Raw genomic sequence first — 18,376 nt, 5'->3', positions numbered from 1 at the left:
AAACTCCGATCAGGATTTCTACGGACAGAATCGGAGATTCTGACAGATCACAATCGGTTCCCCTGACCTCCATTCAAGGTCATATCTGAGGGACGTCCCTAACCGAAGCTAGGCACTTTTCACCTGAGTGAAGTGAGGAAAGCCGTGTAAAGTGCCTTTCCCAAGGGCGCAACATTATAGCATATCACGGGTTATACATATATTCATGACCACTTCAGAATCAAACTCTCAAAAGAAAACTGCGTGGCCGCCAGTGGCACCGTGACAGTGACCCATTACTTTACTCCTGTAACGCGATACCGCCGGCCTATCCCAGTAATGCCAAGCGGCGCCTAGCGGCCGGTACTTCACTCAAAAGCATTGCGCAGTTCATAATAACGGTCTCTGTGGACAAACAAGCAAGACGGTTCGAAAACATTCCCAGTTCCGTATTCTCAGGTTAGTTAATTGAATTATCGTATCTATTCTTATTCATTGGTTTGGCTGTGATTGACATGTAACGTTACAGACAGGGCTGCCCAACTGGCTATTGCGAAATGATATCCCTGCTGACAAGACAAGATAGTAACGTTAAATCTATGTGTGTGAACGTGAACGTTAATGCCATGCGTAAAGGCTTGCTTGCAGTCGAGCTATAGCTAAGAGAAGGTAGGCTTCAAACTGATAGAATGTTATATATTAATATAGGACAAACCTACTCATGTGTCACCGGAGGTTGCTGCAAGACGCAGTTGCCCCTTGCTCTAGTTCATGCGCAATGTTGATATTGGAAACACTATTCAAATTTGATATATAACGTTATATATAGGGGTGTAGCTACCCTTAAAAATACTGTATGTTGTCGTTATATCATGGAAAGTACACCCTGGAAATGCATGGCAAACCGATGTGGACTTCGATATCTAATTTTACTCGGTTCAAGTTCGTATATAAGCTGGGCATGGAGCCAACATACATTTAGTGCGCCTAACCAGAGTAGGGGGAGGGGGGCAAGTTGTAGTACGCCATTCAGTTCACAGACATACAATCAATGATAAATTACTAAATACTAATTAAAGTACATTTGAAAATATACAATAATAAATATACAGCACAATGGAAAAATACTATTGATGCACTGTACACATAAGTTGCTGCTAATTATCTTACTTAATCTAACTTTAGTCTTGTTTTCTGTTTTCCAAAAACTGAAGACAAGTCAACATCAAATATGGCGGAGGAAAGCGAGAAAACGGTTCCGAGATCCATTAAGAAGCCGTTTAAAAGGCCGGAAATAAAACCTTACAAGGTTTGTTTGTTTGTTTGTTAATTTGTTTGTTAATTTGTTTGTTTGTTTTCTTCACATAATTGGTAAACTGCTGTTAGGCACAGCAGTTTTGTACAGTAGGTACAAGCTGCGTAACCTAGACCAGACTGTACAGTTTGAGCCAATCACACCGGGAAGGACCCCTACTCTTTTCCATAAGTGTGGTGGGTTTTCTTTTTAATGTGCTTGAGGTGTGGTTCTCTTCAAACACGGGACCTCCGACTTTACGTCCCATCCTAACCAAAGCTCTTCTTTTCGTCCAATAAGGAAGAATTTGTGATTGTAATTTGAGACGATTGATTGTAATTTGAGACGATTGATTTGATAAGATTATGAAAAATTTAAGAAAAAAGTTTAAAGCGCCCTTCCCAAGGGCACAACATTGGGGACAGATAGTGATTCGAACCCAGAACCTTTGGCTTCTAAGTCAATGACTCTAACCACAAGACCACTTTGCCACCTTGTAGATTAAAAACCTGGCGGCGTTTGATGCGAAACTGCCGGTGTGCCACGGGGAGTCCCTCATGCTCCCGAGGGAGGACAGACTCGCCATTGCCGTGCCGAGAAGTACCATCACCCCCGACGTAGGTTTTTTTCTTTCTTTTAAATTAGTACCTTCGCCAGGAAGGTTGTATTTTTGGTAGCGTTTGTTTGCAGCACTGTGCATCTGTGGTAGAACAGTATAACTCAAGAAGAAGCAGACGGATTGTCATGAAATTTGGTTTGTGCCTATAGAAGAAATTAACTTCTGGCGACTTTGTCTGGCACTGCAGCAGAACTGACTTGCTTCTGTATCTCGTGTTCTAGGCATGCTATGGACTTAGTTAACAATAGAACCTAATACATACAAACTTAGAAGGAAACATAAATATCTTAGGAATTAATTGAGACGTATATGACAAAGGCAAAAAGGTAAATACATGTACATAAACTATACCATATATATCTCATGTCACGTGATCTTGTTTCAGATGAGCCCGGAGGATTGGGTGAGGGCGTACATACGCATGCGCAATGCCACCATGAACTACGACAGGCTGTTTGTGGAGATAGTGAACTACCTGGAGAAGGGACCGGAAGATTTCGACAAAATGGTCAGTCTTCTGTAAATATAAATTGAAGATGAACAGCACTTTATCCTAGATTGTCCATGATATCATGATAAACGCTCAAAGCTGTTCAACCTTCTTTCCGCTTGCTCAACAGAATTTGATACATTCCATTCTATAGATAAATTCAAATACATTATAGAAGGAGACAACCCTTACTGTGTACAAATAGGTAAATATATCAAAGAATGTTTAGATCTTAGAACTAGTAGCGTAAGTGATACGTTAAACTCGACATGTTGAAGTATTCGTATACTGTACTTGTACCTAGGTTAATCATTTTGTATACCATATTGCTTGTATAGTTGTAGAAGACCTTACGAAAGTCGCTGTGTCAATAAAGATTTCCATGTAAAAAAAATCAATAAGAAATCGGCACTAGTACTGTACAAATCGTCTGTCTCTTCTGTCACGAGAATTAGAAGTTGTGCTCTTCTTTTTGACTTTTGCATTGTATTCATTAAAGTGCCCTTTCTTTAATGTGTTTTATTAACGCCAGCTATCTTTTAGGAATGCGTAATTCAGCCTGTGGCTGCTATATATCATTTTCTCAATAAACCATTCATTCATCCATCCATCTATTCATTCATCCATTGTCATTCATTCATACGTGGTTCATTCATTCATTCGTTCGTTCATTAATATCTCTTTCTTAATGATCTTGTGTTTTATTCCTCTTTCTTGGGAGAGCATGTAAAATCATTTGGCAACAAACAGTATAAAACGAGTAGCGTACCAAACAATAGCGTATATACAACTAATGTCCCTGTCACACTTGTGCGAATATTCAAGTGCGTGTGAGTTGCGCATGAACATTTTTTTAAACTGTTTCCTACTTTGGCCCACCGTTATGCAGCCTAGTTATCGAACCAAAGAAATTATTTATTCGGCTGCAAACTTAACCTAAAACAAAAACTTGTTAATACGCAACTCATGCGGATTTGCATATACGCACGAGTGTGATAGGGTCCTTACAGCACCTTAAACGTACAATTTATACATGTAATCTATGTCATCGTCATCATCATTATTTAATGTAGGATTTAATATATGTTATAATTATACACTAATAATGTGAATTCATTCATGCATTCGTTCATTCCTACCTCCCAGGACGTTGTTGCGCTGTTGGAAGCCCTGGTGGAGCACGCGGAGTCAGCGGAGATCTATGACATGGTGATGTGGCGGCGGAAGCTGTGGCAGATGAAGGTGTCCTCCGGCTGGGAGGAGTGCTACCAGATCTGGTACGACTACAACGACTACTAGGCGGGGGGCTGTAGCCCCAAACCCTTGGAATTTGACATTTTGACCTCCGCCTTTGTTGCGGTGGTTCCTCGTCACAAGAAACACCCGCGAAGTTGTAGAGACACTGGATGGACTGCCCTATGTTTCAGTTCCCGAAGAGTCCAAAAAAGGTTGCAATATTTTTATCAATCAGCTTTCAAAACGTTTACGAATAACGTTTTTGAATCTATTTATATGAGTTGAGAGGAATGTGTACGTGTGGATACTATGTAAAAAGTATAATATGAGATATCGTTGATAGACAGAGAACGCTGTGCTAGGAGGAGTGCTACCAGATCTGGCACGATTACAACGACTACTAGGCGAGGGGTTATAGTCCCGAACACTTGGACTTGACATTTTGACCTCTGCCTTTGCTGCAGTAGTTCCTCGTCACAAGAAACACCCGCGAAGTTGTAGAGACACTTGAGGGACTGCCCTATGTTTCAGTTCCCAAAGAGTCCCGAAAAAGTTGCAATATTTTGATCAATCAGCTTTCAAAACGTTTACGAATAACGTTTTTGAATCTATTTATATGAGTTGAGAGGAATGTGTACGTGTGGATACTATGTAAAAAGTATAATATGAGATATCGTTGATAGACAGAGAACGCTGTGCTAGGAGGAGTGCTACCAGATCTGGCACGATTACAACGACTACTAGGCGAGGGGCTATAGTCCCGAACACTTGGACTTGACATTTTGACCTCTGTCTTTGCTGCAGTAGTTCCTCGTCACAAGAAACACCCGCGAAGTTGTAGAGACACTTGAGGGACTGCCCTATGTTTCAGTTCCCAAAGAGTCCCGAAAAAGTTGCAATATTTTGATCAATCAGCTTTCAAAACGTTTACGACTAACGTTTTTGATTCTATGAGTTGACAGGAATGTGTACGTGTGGATACTAGGTAAATAGTGTAAGATGAGATATCGTCAATGGGCAGAGAACGCTGTGCTGCAAAAAGTACTACCAGATCTGGCACGACTGCAGCGAATATTGAACCAGGACCAGAGCTATCGGGCGGCTCAGTTCAGAACACTTGGACTTGACGTTTGAACTCGACATTTGCTGCAATGGTTCCTAGCCGTCGACAGCCGTTGATAAAGCACGTGCGATTGAGGAAGTTGAGGCAGTTGAATTTCCTTGGACAGGTAATCCGTATGCCCGAAGATGACCTGCCAACCTGTACGCTCTTTGCGTCCCGGCACCCCGTGACAGACCCAGACGCCAACATATCACATATTTGCAATACATTCAACAGCTGTTGGGGGGACTACAATGGGCAACTTACACCAAAACAGATCACTCACCTTGTCGACAACAAAAGGATCTGGAGGAAACTTAAAGTCGCCTGCGTCGCAGCCGACCGATGGTGATGATAGTACCTCGTCAACACTATACTTGACGTGTGCGCGCGGGTCTACGTCGACATTCGTTTCAACTCGTATGTTCAACCTCCCAACTTCTTGCCATTTATCAGATCTGGTGAAGTACAAACTACAGCAACTAGCGGTCCCGATTTTGGAGTCTTTGACCATAACATTTGACCTTGACCATTGCGGAGATGGTTTTGATTTTATGAGCGCAAGTTGACAGGAATTGATATTTGTGGATATATATATATAAGTAGTGTAAAATAAGGTACCGTTCATGAGGAGAGAAAGTAAAGTCGACATGTAAAATAATATGGAGGTCTATGTGAAACAGCAGACTTTGTGTAAAGAGTGCATCGGATATAAAGAAGACAGAGGATAACATTTAGTGTGATTTATACTAGTTTGTTTGTTTGTTTGTTTGTTTGTTTTATTAAGATCTTCATTAGTGTACAATCATAAAAATTAATACACTAATCTTCCTCGAGTTCGGCTAACTAAATACAAGAATATCAATAAAGGTATATAACGTTAGCTCAAACATTATAGCGGCTGTCCTTGTTTAAGTCAAGCTCCCGGATGGAGGGAAACGTTAAAAGTCGCGGCCACTACTACCCCCCGATCGAAACCTCTGCTTGGAGAAAAGCGTACTACGACCACCACATTTGAAAACATTGAACGCGAGTGTGTGACCCTACGTAATCACGTTTTGTTCTCTGCGGACGTGTCAACTCGTCTCTGCGTTGTTTACATGTATGTCTGTCAGTCTGAGAACCCTTGCTTTGAATATGTTAAGAAATGAGACGTAACAAACAACCGTCTATTACACTTCATGATTCATTGAAAGTTGTAGTATCTACAACGAATCACTTAAAACCATTTTCATGATCACTTACAGGATGATTTCGTTCAGTCTGTTCTTTTGTCATAACACAGAAGCTAGCCTTACTGTTCTTCGAGTGCATTATTCCTTCAGCAAGCGTTTATTTCCAATTCACGTTGTTCGTAGCGAATTCTAAGGCTGCGTTTTCCAAGTCAGGTAAGTTTAGTAGGTGCGCCGTCCGCGCGATACTAGCACAGGTGTTCTCCCCTAGCTCAAGTAGAACTCGCTCGCGACACAGAGCCAAGACCGTCTGGAAACGGAGCTTCTTAGCCACACCCGCCACGCGGAACACCTTAGAGATGTCTGAGGAGACGCGTCCCTTCTTCAGCATCTCCAGAAGGCTCCTGAAGTCTTCTGCACGGATTCCTTCCTCCAGGGTGACCACTGTCTTCTCCTCAGTCTGAAATATTGGATCCTCTTAGATCATATCTTAAATCTGTCTTCTATGCTCTTTTAAGATGAAAATGAGCTATTGTGAGATGGACGTACAATTCAGCCTTGTGGCATCGGTAAGACGTTGAACTGATGGATACACAATAAATGAGTTTCAGACAAACCATAAACTATTCACAATGCAAGACACGCCTATTCTGTACATGTGACACTTCGGCAACTAACACTGACAGTAAATCTAGCCAGTTGTCTGTGGTGGCTGTTACACAAATGTTGGACTTTTTTGGTTAGCATTTTTTTTTACTTGCACGTGAATTGGAGCGTATCGTAAATTGAGTTTGATTGAATCTTAAACTAACCCTCAGGCGTATCGATAAACGTATTCTTAAGATCTTAATTATAGAAGGTTTATTTATAACGCTAATTGCAAGTATCTTGACTTAGGAAACATACATGTGATAGAGACATAAGGAACACACATGTGACAAGGACAGTGATAAACAAGAGGCTATTCAACATTAGTGTTGGTTATATCTAGATAAGTTGGATTTGGCTTTTTTTGATCAAAGAAAGATGAAAATCCGGACTTTTTTGTAATTGTAGGTTCTGTGATTCTAAGAGGAGAGTAGCTTTCTGTCTGTTCTAATTCTGTTCAAACTGTGAGAAAGTTGGTGACTTCTTTGAACAATTCCGTTCTTTCGTAGTGGTTAAAGGACCAAATTATAAATATTGGAGAATGTGTTCGTCTCTCACAGTCTTTGGCTTACATTATTTTACGCATTCTACTGATAACTTCATACTTGAATTGCCTGCTCGACGAACTTCTCTCGGAAAAACTCGCTCTGGCCGTACAGGAGGCTCTTCCTGCAGTGGACAGTGTACCCTCTGCTGTCGACGATTTCCACCTTTAAAGCTGAGTCAAAATTGTTTTTCTTAAAGACACACATTTCCGCGATTTCTCGAACAACCTTCGTCTCAAAGAGGTACACGTCGTATTTCCGGAAAACGAACGATTTTTGCTGTCTTTGGTTGATAAGCCGTGTACATATGTTTGTAGCGTTTATCAAAATGTTCGAACATGGTTGCAAGGCGACGCGCGACGCATTGTTACGTTTTCCTAGTGACGCCACAGCTAGAACACAAATTATATAGCCAACTTCGACTTAGAAGCCACACAATTGATCGGAAAAATAAAAAAAGGCTGCCGACTGATTAGTACAGCATTCTAACTACTCTTTGGTCCATTGGGAAGTAGAGAGTTCAGAAACTTCAATTAAATCTGTCCGGCGATTGTTGACAATGTTCTAGAATTCTCAATCTTATAAAGGCTTTTCTTGCTATGTGCTTTGGACTATTCTAAGTGTGTTTGTGACCTGCAGCTGGTTACTAAGGGAAAGGATTTGAAAATTATGGCCGAGTCTTCTTGGTGATAAGGCTCTTGAACATGTCAAAGCTGTTGCCGTCTGGCTCTACACTGACTTCCTCTCCATCCTCCATGGCCACAGACAGGGAGCCTGAGTGGTCAAGCCCCACAATAGTCGCCTGCGGTCCAGTCTCAATATCCAGGTGGACCCCTTGCTTACTGTAGCAACGTGAGAAGAAACAGTAACTTAGGACTAGTAATGGCTCTAGACATGGAACTTTAAATCCACGTTCATCACTGTCAACCTACTTACCTATATGTTACATTGGAACAATCAGGGGAGGTTATTTTGTAAATAATGACGATTCAACGATCGCGAGTGGATTGTACATCTCAGAGTTAACATTCCAAAATTAAGGTTACATATAAACACGGCACGGATGTCGCTAGAGTAAGAATTTCTACGCTGAAACATTGCGTCATTGGGACTGGTAATTGTTGTCCTTAATGACGCAAAAAAAGACATATTCGTGAGCTGAACTGTGGTTCTTTAATTCCTGTGCTATGTGGGCTGACTAGCGTAGTGATACAACTGAACTTAAAGGTGATAAATGTTACCTAGCTCACAATCCATGTGCCTGATGATCAAAGCAGTGCGGATCTTGTATGTCTTGAGCATGTAACAGTTACTTTCTCACCTGTGAAGCCAATACTTGTAGTATCTCTGCAAGCCGAACGCGCCACTGCCGTCCTCTTGGAACTGCTACAGGAGCCCCTCCGTGATGGTTACTGCCCGTGCGATGAGCTCCTCTGTGGTGAACTCAGGGAGGTCTTTGTCGTGGAGTTTGTTGTGTTCTTTCACCAGGTCATTGATACAGATGGTCGGGTTGCTATTTCTAGCGCTAAAGCCGCAACCTGCAAAGATGGCTAGACGGGGAACATTAGATATAAATCAAAATATTGTACACATACAGCAGCACAATGATAGTACACTACTACAGTAATACACTTCATTTTCACATTTGAACTAATGTACACCGATTCGTCTCTTGTTCCCCCTTGATTGTTTTTCGTTAATCCCTTTTGAACTTCTTGTGTGCTATATTCCTTTATATAATTGTTTTATTTTTATTTTTATGTCTCTAAAGAGAGGGTTTCTTTATGAATCTGGCGTTTCGAAATCCTGAAAAACAAATGAGAAAGAAATGATACATGTAAATATGGTTAGTATCATACAACTCTTGTAAACAAACGACGCTCTAAAGATTCGAAAAAGGAAAATATCACTGTTCCCTCACCAATTCATTCACTACAGATGTCCCCCTTTAAACAACGAACCGAACGGGATCGGGTGTTCTCAACGTGATGTGGCCTTAGGCGAAAGATAATGTTTTGGTGGCTTCCTTATAGCCACTTTTTCCGATGGTGGCTTACTTGAAAGAAAAAAATAAACAAGAGTGGCAATGAAAAAGTATTGCCATGGCGACGGTGTAAAGGTTAGTTTTAATGGATGTTTGTTGATGACAAATAGTTATGTTAACCTTCACAGAAGTAAACATATTGTTTTTGCTACGTTTCCTCTTCTTCTTCCTCTTCTCCGCACAAATAAGAAACATGAATATCTCCAAAACTAGAGCTTGGAATAACGTGAAATCCAGCAAGCAGGTAGGCCTGTACAGAAGACACTGTACCTTGGTCTTTTTGTCCCATATAGATGAAAAAAAATGGTTTTATGCGGCAAAAACTGGTGAAAAAACTGACATTTTAAGCACAAAATCGAACTTTAGAATCCCTTTAGAACCCGCTTGGAACTTCAGAATCCCTTTAGAACCCGCTCAGAACTTTAGAATCGCACATTCCACGGCCGCAGGTCAACGACCGTAGCGAACGGCCCGCCCAGTGGACACCGAACACTGCGTTCGAAATGGGGTCAACGACCTCAGCTTTGAAACACGCGACCGGGCAGAATGAAACATGTGTTTAGGTTGGTTTCACGGCGCTCGGATATACCAAGGAGGCTGAATACCTTGGATAACCAAGGACATTACGACGTTGCTACTTGGATGTTTTGTTGATTTTTATGTTTACCTTCAAAGAAGTAAAAACGGCTACGTTCGATGCAAGGTCACCGATTAGTGGTGGTTACTGCATAAAAACACATACAACAATCGTCATGCAAAATCGATTTTTTTTCTTACCCTGAGACAAAAAGGTGAAATGCAAAATACACACACACACACAAAACGTGGGACTTGAGAACTTTATTTCGCGATTAAAATGACTGAACAAACAAGATATGCCGTAGCGTAGAACGCCCTCCCCCTTGTAACGTTACCTTGTGTCATGGTCATTCCGTTCACCATGTGATAGTACATGTACAGCGGTGGGCAACGTCAGTCCTGCTACACAGGTGGAGGTCGGACAACACCATCAGGGTAAATGTACACGCAAGGAGGTTCTCCGTATAACCTCCTTTATACAGGTCGGATAAGTGTTTGATAAGGTTCGTGGTCGGCTTGCACATTGTATTATGTAAAGTCGGCGCGTCGTAAATGTTGCAAAGTAATCCTTTGAAGTTCGCATGTTGATTATGATTGACAATCATCGCAAAGCAACGTAAATGTAGATCTTGTTTTTTTCTTTTTAAATCGTTGACAAAATAAAAATCAAAAAGAACACAATACAGGGCTAAGAAAAATGATCGTGCGGTTCAAAACATGTCTGGACCTGTCTTTGCCCTGGATTGACTTGAATAACAGGAAATATGGATTGTCTGCGTACTTTTAGGAGTACATGTACATGCGGTATTTTGCAGACTGCAGAGGTCAGTATGATCGGCAACTGCAGGACGTTTTTGATATAGATTAGTCAATTTTTGCGATCATGATAACCAGCGATTTCTGTAAAACAAAGTCTTTGGTATACCAATCAATCGTCAATCAATGTCAACATGCACTGGATTGAAAAGCAACACGGCGTATTAAAACGGTCGCTAAGGTGCCGTGCGTAAGTTTTTACCGATGTAGGCGAGCGGCACCTTTAAAATAGCATGTCACCAGCAGAGTGGAATCGACGTTATTTTCACGAGTCATCCTTGTCTTTACTTAAAGTCTTCTCAAGATTGCAATATATATGACTTAAAATCCTTTACTTTTACGTAAATTGCAGATGTCACAAAATAGGAAATATAACGTTACATAGTGTTTCCTACTCTCGGTCTTCACATGGGAAATGACAATGTACGCACTCGTTTATCGACGAGCACAGTGTTAACTCGCAATTTGACGCTACGCTTCCGTCTCTTCGACGAAAATTACCGAAGTTCACCTGTTTGTGCGACTATATGCCATTCTTTGGAAAGGGCACAGGAGAAGAAAGCATGGTATTCGAGTTGTGTTGAAAGAGAGCAAAGGAGAGGATATGCTTATGTATACAATTCAATGGACACTTGTGTTGTCGGTGAAACTTTCGATAACAACTTTACATTGGAAGGCGTGTGCGCCGTGCTATTGAATAAATCTCTCATCTCCATCAATTGATTTACTCGGATTTCAACATGCGCTTGCGAGATGAATGCAAACAAAGCACTGAAACCACCGACGATTTCATGTAGCCGAATTACAGATACGAGTGCAGACTTTGCTAAGTAGATATGCAAAGAAGTCTCTAAAAATTGGAATGATCCATATGAATTCATTATCTCCTATTTTTAGATTACATATGTTGCAAATATCAAAGTTGTTGCAGAAATGCCTCATTAATTATGCAAATAGTGTTTGATAATATTCACCTTTATCTTAACGTTACATGTGTCACTAGCATACTAGTAGATATTCTGTCATTTGTCACCAATGTATTACAAATTCAAATTGTCATATTTTGCATCATTCATATCAATAAATGTTGCTCTTGAGCCTTATTACCTTTGTCATACGTATGCTATTCATATCATTTAGCACAATTGAAATATAAATCTTCCTTATTGATTGTACAAATTATGCATCCATTTCGTTGGTCTTCATTAAGGTCACTTACAGGTAAAAAATTATCAGAATTCATTTGCCTTTTCTTGACTTATCCTGTGTCATAGACCTGTGCCAACGCATCAACTAAATAAAACACTTTATCCTTCCTGGTAGAAACGTAAAGATAGACCATGTGAAGGTAAACATTCTGCATTTGCTCGCAAATGTTGCCCCTCTAGTTGTATTCTGGTTTACACGAGTCTATCTCATATCCGAAGTTCATCATAAGTCCTGCAATTGCCTTGCCTGATTTGCCTATTTTCTAGATGCGCGTAAAATGACCAGGACGACGGTCGGACTCCACTGTACTAACTACCATGTTCTGTTTGTCATAAAGATGTTCTGCAATTGTCGAAAGTTAACATGATTGAATCTCTTACTACTATACACTGTGCTACCCCCCCCCCCCTCTCACCCAACAATACATATACATGCGCATGGAGATATGTAGGCATAAGTACAATGTATTTCTACTCTGTGAAATGAGGTATACCTCCTGCAGGAGTATTGTAGTTACTTGGTTTTACATGTTCGCAGCTAAAATTCACCGTTCCCTTAGTTGTATCGGTGCGTAATTTGGCACGTCGTCTGCAGATATGCCCGTGATGATGCACGCCTTTTCATTTTGCCGTAGCTGTTTTTATGGTTAAGGCTGCACCAAGTAATTTTTATGGATGACGTCCTTTGGAGACCCTAAATCTAATGCGAGAGCGCGAAAAAAAAAACAAGAAGGGCCGAAAAAAACAAGATGCCTAGATTTGAAACATAATAGTCGACGACACATGTTAGGACACAAATTGAATGAGAGAACACAGTGTAACAACTAACAATTCTTTTATTCATCATGAAAACAGCAGTAATTTGAATAGTTGAACAGCAGTTGTTGTCCTGTCCTGTTTCTTTCCATTGATTTTGCAGGCCTGCAGAAACATATAGTATATCAAAAAGGCAAAATTAGTTGGTGATTAACTCTTCGCATGCATTACTACATTTCTACCTATGCTTTAGAAATCCTAATGAATAATAGCAATTATTCAAGAGCCAAATTATGGACCAAAAATGATGAAATAAAAAAAAGCACATATTTCCCCAACAAGTATAAATAACCAGAAACGAATAAATTATCATAATCCATGCAGAATACATGAATGCATTCATCTTACACTCCCCCTTCCCCGATTATTTGTTTTTCGTACATGGTACTTGATCCAAACAGACTAAAGAACGGAACTTTTCATACCTCAAAAACAGACTTGGGCCTAGGAGCTTCCGTTGTGGCAGCTGTCTTGTCGACCTCCATGCGGATGAAACACCCGAACTGCTTGGTTGCCTGCCCCACCTGCAGGCCGGAGTAAACTTCAATGCCTCTCCCGATCATCTCGTCATTGCAGAAGAAATGCACTGTAGCTGATCTTGACAATACTTGCTTAAAATTGTACGGCCGAAACTCACTCGCCGCTACAAGTCTCTCGTACAGTTGCGCTCCCTGACCGACATCGAGAGCGTACCAATCAACAACAACGTTTCCGGCCTTTTGCACTTTTATGCTCACATATTTAGCGTCGGAACCCACATGCTCTGTGAAATTCGACGCCATCTTGCTTACTAGTACTACTACTGGTATTTTGACCGTGATGCACATGTACACCACCGTTATACGGCACATGTGTTTATCTATGCATTTCGCGTGACTAGTTTTACGTTAATCTTACGATTTGGTCATAGTTACAGGAAGCGGAAATTCTTGTTGTTGTTTTTCTGGGAACAGACCAAAATCAATGCGCGCGCGGACGTCATCCATAAAAATTACTTGGTGCAGCCTAATGTAATATTTCAAAGCACCCCTATATTATTAGGCATTTGGATCTGTCCTTATTGTTAAGGATCGCGTGGCAGCAGAAAGAACTTCAGGCAGACGTCTGGTGTGTTCCTAAATGAGAACCAGCTGTTTTCCTTAAGCCCCCGTCACAAATCAACAATTTAGTTCGGCCGACTTGTCGGCCAGGTCCAAATGGGGATTTTCGGCCGAAGTACGACCGACATCCTGGCGATTCCGCGGGCTTCGGGCGATTTTCCGGAGCTCGGTCGACGTTCGCGGGTCACTGGATGACCGCAGACAATATTTCCTGTTTTTGGTATTGGTTTGGATGTTTCAATTTATATATTAATGAACTGGGGCTTGACTTTTGAGGCTTGACTTGACTTTTTGAGCCTTTCCTCCACAAAATGACTAGTTCAAAGTCCACTGAGCCACAAAGTCCACTATAGATCTATATTTGTCTGCCGAGGCACGCCCAGCTAGGCGTCGATACGCTAATTAACGGTCGGCCGAAGCTCGGACGGCGTTCGCCCGAGCTTCTCGGTCCATTTCCGTTTAGTGGAAATGTTTGGATCGGGGTTAAACGACTGATCTGTTGACTTTGTGGCTCCTGCGCTAGTATTTGGATTGGTCTATAACAAAATTCCTGTTTATGTTATTATTTTCAGCGTGCCCGTCCACTTCACTCGTGCCCTACAGATTTGCCACAACTCAGAAAGTAAAGTTGGTCCAAATATGAGCTTGTTACCAGGTCAGTTGATTCTGACTTCGTCCGTGTCCAAGAGATGGTACCGTCCTATGTGGGATTTATGATTATTAGTGTTAGACGGACGTCGCCCGAGCCCCGTTCAATTTGTGACGGGGCAGGTTTTCAGCAAAAAATACGGTCGACGCTCGGGCGAAATTGAAATTTGGCGAGCGTCGGGCGATCTACAAATTCGACCGACGCTCGCATGAATTGTGATGCCGGCTTTACTGTGCAGTAGATGGTGGGCAGTTGTTTCAAAGTATTCGCAGCTAAAAGTCAGGATTCTATTCGTTGTATTTGTATGTAATTATGCATTTCGTCTGCTAGTATGCCCGTGATAATGCACGTTGTGTTTAATTTACCGTAGCAGTTTTTATATTGAACTAAATGCAATATTTCAGAATCACCCCTATTGTATAGAGTTGTGAAATGGTGCATAGCTTCAGTTTACTAAGTATCTCCAAGCAGATGAGTGTCTGTTCGGGGGCCGATTTTGTTTCAGACTTTGAAATAGTATAACCCCAAAAGGGGTCGACGGATCGTCATGAAGTTTGGTACAATGTATGTCGCTTGAGCAATGATTTAGACAATAAAATATAGATCATATGTACTGTGTCTGTTTTTATGGGCCATGGGCCTGATACAAATAAATAAATAAAATAATAAATACGAATCAGACGCTAATTTGCATAATAAATAAGGAAAGTTTATAACCCATTGCATTTCATGTTCTTGTAGCACTGTGTAGATAGGAATCTCAGACATGTGGCATACGTAACTGTGACTTACGTACTCTTGTTACATTTTTTGATTAGTACTGGAACCAAGTTTTGTATCCAGAGCACAGGGCTTTCCTATTTCATGTGTCCCGGTTAGATTCCGGGGATACGCTACCTGCCACCGCGGATGTAATGGCTTCATGATTAATCTGTTTACAACGCAAGTTATTTTGACAAAGTTTCTTTAAAGCTGCATTATGATAAAGGTAATATCAAAATCCGTTGTTGCTGGAAGAAGCTGAACTGGAATGGAGACATCCATATGCATAGTTTTAGTTTAGTCAAAGCTAGTATATACTTGTGTATACATGGTACCCCGGAGTTTTGTGGACAGTGTGGAAGTGCTCGACGTTGTTTAACCTTCGGCGACATAAAAAATAATTGATACATGTACTTGAATCCTATAATAGAAAACACTGCAAAGATAGATTTCCCTCATCAATTATGCAAATTCAGTCCCTAATTGCATAATTTATACTTCATTACGTACATCTCTGGCTAAGCTGCCTGCATACTAAATATCATGGAAATTCGTCGTTCCTTTCTTCAGTTACCTAGTATTCTCCTTGGAAGATTTTGACAAAAACGTAGTTGCAGAGCAAGCTGCTAGGGGGCCCAAACCTACAACACTTCCCTCTTACATTATACACGTTAACTGCCACCAAAATATCAAGACCATGGCACGCCCAGGTCAAATGATACAAAAAACGGAAGTTCTGCTGCAGTACCAGGGTTACATACAAGGCGGTCCAAAATTGACCTTGCCATACGTCATCCCAACACCTACCCACATGCCAGATATCATCAAAATCCATCCAGAGATTCTTCAGTTATACTAGTACTGATTAAAGGAATCGGAAACACAAACAGACACACAGGCAGACAGGCCAATAACTACAATGTATATCCCCATTTTCGGCATGGAGATTATAATTTCAACGTGTTTTATCCGTAGCTTCTTGCATGTCTTGAGTTATACTGCCCAAAATGTGTACTAGTTAGTATGTGGAAACACAGACAGACACATGCAAACACAACAAAAACAGGTTAGGGGTACATATGAAAAAAGAAAGCAATCCTACCAACTTGATCCTACATAGCCTGGATGCCAGACCGATTCAAGTACTGTACCTGCACAGACCAGTAAATTTCTCGGCTCCAGGACATGTCAACATACCCCCAAGGAAAAGTTAACATAGACAGTTAGACCCTAAGTTAAAAGGCGGAACATGTGTTTCTCTGCCCGGCTAACATGGCTAAAGGGGTCGTTCTTTGTGCTGACATCTGGCATCCAGCTGATGGGATTTTAGTTGTCCCTCCGGATCTCAGGGCTGGACATGCTAATCTAGACCACCCACAATAGGGCGCAACAAACCGCCGACAGCTGGGCGTAACCGAGAGATGGGGGTAACCAATCACCGACAACAGGGCGTAAACGACAACAGGGCGCAACCAATCGCCAACAACAGGGCGTAACCGACAGCAACGCGTAACTAACCGACCACGGCAAGGCGGAACCAGTATGCGACAGGACACAAAGGGATAACGACAGTCGAACAATCAAGCACGCTTTTAGGATAGTCTCTATCAGACTAACCGCGCCGGCTATAGGGAGAACATTTGCCGGGGGACTTTGACCATGGAGGGCTTCATTCGCAGGCGCAGTTAGGGTTGCAAATTTGTGTAAAGAAGTTTGATCCATTCTTCCAAATTCCTCGTCATTTCATGGGCTACCTTCAACCAAGAACAGAAAGGGGAAGGCTTAGCAGCTTCGGTACTCAAGAAAGCAAAGAATAGACCACAAAGCTGGCACCTCCGGCCCAATGGACCTCCGCCCATCCGGAGCCGAGGAAAAGGCCAGGAAGTTGAAACGACACCACGCCTTCCCTCTGACGGAGATTCAGATAGCGGTCTGAAGGTCAGTAAAGTTTTAGGTCTGAACCTGTTGCACGGCGCATATGTTTCTGTACACATAGACTCTGCCGTTTCTATGTTTGATCACCCCGATATTTCGTGGAGTAAATCATTTATTCTATTGTCGAACACAGTGTTTACAAACGACATGTCCTCTATATGTCATGCACACTGCCTGATGGAAAACTGATTTGGAAATGTAGCACCCCTGGCCAGCCATATACCTGATCATGAGTTCGTTTAGATTTTACCGTGTTAGATTTAACTTACCCAGAAATGGTTTTGTGGCCTGTCGTTTAATTTGTGTAAACTTCTAAGTAGGTGCGGAGAGAGATGATAAGTACCGTAATCTTTTCGACATTGAATTGCAATATTTCTTGCAAAGTTACAAATTCATAAATATCCTGTTAATTTAAGCTGACACAAATATCCCTGAGTTACAAATTTTCCCAACAGTTCAGTTACCCATTAATGTGAGTGAGTGAGTAAGTGAGTGAGGGAGTGAATGAATGTGCATTGACTTTAAATCAAAGTTGCAGAAATTATGTTTATGTATTTGTGTCAGTCGATAAGACCACGTATAATGAGAAACTTCTAGTAGACAAATGAATTATCTACATGTCCAGTATAAAGGACGTCTCTAGCTTTTGGATCGGAAATGATTTCAAATGTAGAGTTGAACAACGTAACCGTAGAGAGTATCATACAGACATGTGCAACCTTCTATTTTCTACCGAATATCATAGGAATATTAATCTCTTACACGTTATAACAATAGCTAGTTGCATGTAATGTATGAAACTGCTGTACAACCAAAGTTGAGAGTATTCATCAGCTTTTTTTTTCAGGAGTTATGAGATGATACGGATGGGAGGATGAAGAAAGGCTGGAGCAACCTATATATTTTGTATTCCATCTGACTTTGTAACGATGTACAGGACAATATAGGAGCCCCAATTGTATTCGTATTACTGTTCACGTTTCTATCTTGTATAACATTATGATATTTAGAACTTACAGTTTGATCAAATGATCATGAATGTACTTTGATACGAATGACGTAAGTACGTTACTAGCAAAAAAATTGAGCACCTCTTAACTCTGTACCTAATGGTATCTTTCGTCTATATAATTGTAGTGTTTCCATGTGTATACTCAAAGTCTCCCTAAAGTGCAATGACGACCCACTACGGCAACTAACTTGTTAATCCAAAACAAATACAATGTAGTAAAGTTTCACCCAGTTGTCTGTTATTTTGTATTTTATCTGCCTTTGGAACGATGTACAGATCAATATAAGAGTCCCCCATTCCATCCATATGACAGTTATCGATTCTATCTCGTAAAAAATTGACATGTCCGTATCTGTGCCGGGTCGTGGAA

General features: G+C 41.2%; 3 protein-coding genes and 1 long non-coding RNA gene across 4 annotated transcripts; 2 read left to right on the top strand and 2 right to left on the bottom strand.

Annotated features, from left to right (window-relative positions):
* Positions 1–233: 233 nt before the first annotated feature.
* LOC136422216 (uncharacterized) lies at positions 234–5,469 on the top strand. The gene is made up of 5 exons (XM_066409865.1): positions 234–438; positions 1,194–1,288; positions 1,774–1,890; positions 2,278–2,400; positions 3,529–5,469. The coding sequence occupies exons 2-5, from the start codon at positions 1,211–1,213 to the stop codon at positions 3,679–3,681; spliced, it is 471 nt and encodes a 156-aa protein (XP_066265962.1). The 5' UTR covers positions 234–438; positions 1,194–1,210; the 3' UTR covers positions 3,682–5,469.
* A 419-nt stretch (positions 5,470–5,888) lies between these two features.
* On the bottom strand, positions 5,889–8,626 carry LOC136422207 (uncharacterized). Its single transcript, XM_066409856.1, has 3 exons — positions 8,407–8,626; positions 7,146–7,927; positions 5,889–6,352 (listed from the first exon to the last, which is right to left on the bottom strand). Exons 2-3 carry the CDS (start codon positions 7,290–7,292, stop codon positions 6,053–6,055), a joined length of 447 nt encoding a protein of 148 aa, XP_066265953.1. The 5' UTR covers positions 7,293–7,927; positions 8,407–8,626; the 3' UTR covers positions 5,889–6,052.
* On the bottom strand, positions 7,753–13,330 carry LOC136425978 (biotin--protein ligase-like). The gene is made up of 3 exons (XM_066414931.1): positions 13,186–13,330; positions 8,476–8,623; positions 7,753–7,927 (listed from the first exon to the last, which is right to left on the bottom strand). The coding sequence occupies exons 1-3, from the start codon at positions 13,328–13,330 to the stop codon at positions 7,753–7,755; spliced, it is 468 nt and encodes a 155-aa protein (XP_066271028.1).
* A 2,598-nt stretch (positions 13,331–15,928) lies between these two features.
* Positions 15,929–18,232, top strand: LOC136422119 (uncharacterized). The gene is made up of 2 exons (XR_010753581.1): positions 15,929–16,997; positions 17,842–18,232. It is a non-coding gene; the product is annotated as an uncharacterized lncRNA (long non-coding RNA).
* The last annotated feature ends 144 nt before the right edge of the window (positions 18,233–18,376 follow it).

Source organism: Branchiostoma lanceolatum, chromosome 1, assembly GCF_035083965.1.
Source record: "Branchiostoma lanceolatum isolate klBraLanc5 chromosome 1, klBraLanc5.hap2, whole genome shotgun sequence".
In the NCBI taxonomy this organism is placed as follows: Eukaryota; Metazoa; Chordata; class Leptocardii; order Amphioxiformes; family Branchiostomatidae; genus Branchiostoma; species Branchiostoma lanceolatum.
Note: the sequence above shows the minus strand (reverse complement) of the source record. Positions and strands in the feature narration are given on the sequence as shown.

Coding starts and splice junctions, on each gene's coding strand:
- LOC136425978 (XM_066414931.1), bottom strand. CDS start 13,330: ATGGCGTCGAATTTCACAGAGCATGTGGGTTCCGACGCTAAATATGTG. Junction 8,624..13,185: donor CGAGAGACTTGTAGCGGCGA/GTGAGTTTCGGC, acceptor CCATCTTTGCAG/GTTGCGGCTTTAGCGCTAGA. Junction 7,928..8,475: donor ACCATCACGGAGGGGCTCCT/GTAGCAGTTCCA, acceptor ACGTTGCTACAG/TAAGCAAGGGGTCCACCTGG.
- LOC136422207 (XM_066409856.1), bottom strand. CDS start 7,292: ATGTGTGTCTTTAAGAAAAACAATTTTGACTCAGCTTTAAAGGTGGAA. Junction 6,353..7,145: donor TCGTCGAGCAGGCAATTCAA/GTATGAAGTTAT, acceptor CCAATATTTCAG/ACTGAGGAGAAGACAGTGGT.
- LOC136422216 (XM_066409865.1), top strand. CDS start 1,211: ATGGCGGAGGAAAGCGAGAAAACGGTTCCGAGATCCATTAAGAAGCCG. Junction 1,891..2,277: donor GAAGTACCATCACCCCCGAC/GTAGGTTTTTTT, acceptor ATCTTGTTTCAG/ATGAGCCCGGAGGATTGGGT. Junction 2,401..3,528: donor CGGAAGATTTCGACAAAATG/GTCAGTCTTCTG, acceptor CCTACCTCCCAG/GACGTTGTTGCGCTGTTGGA.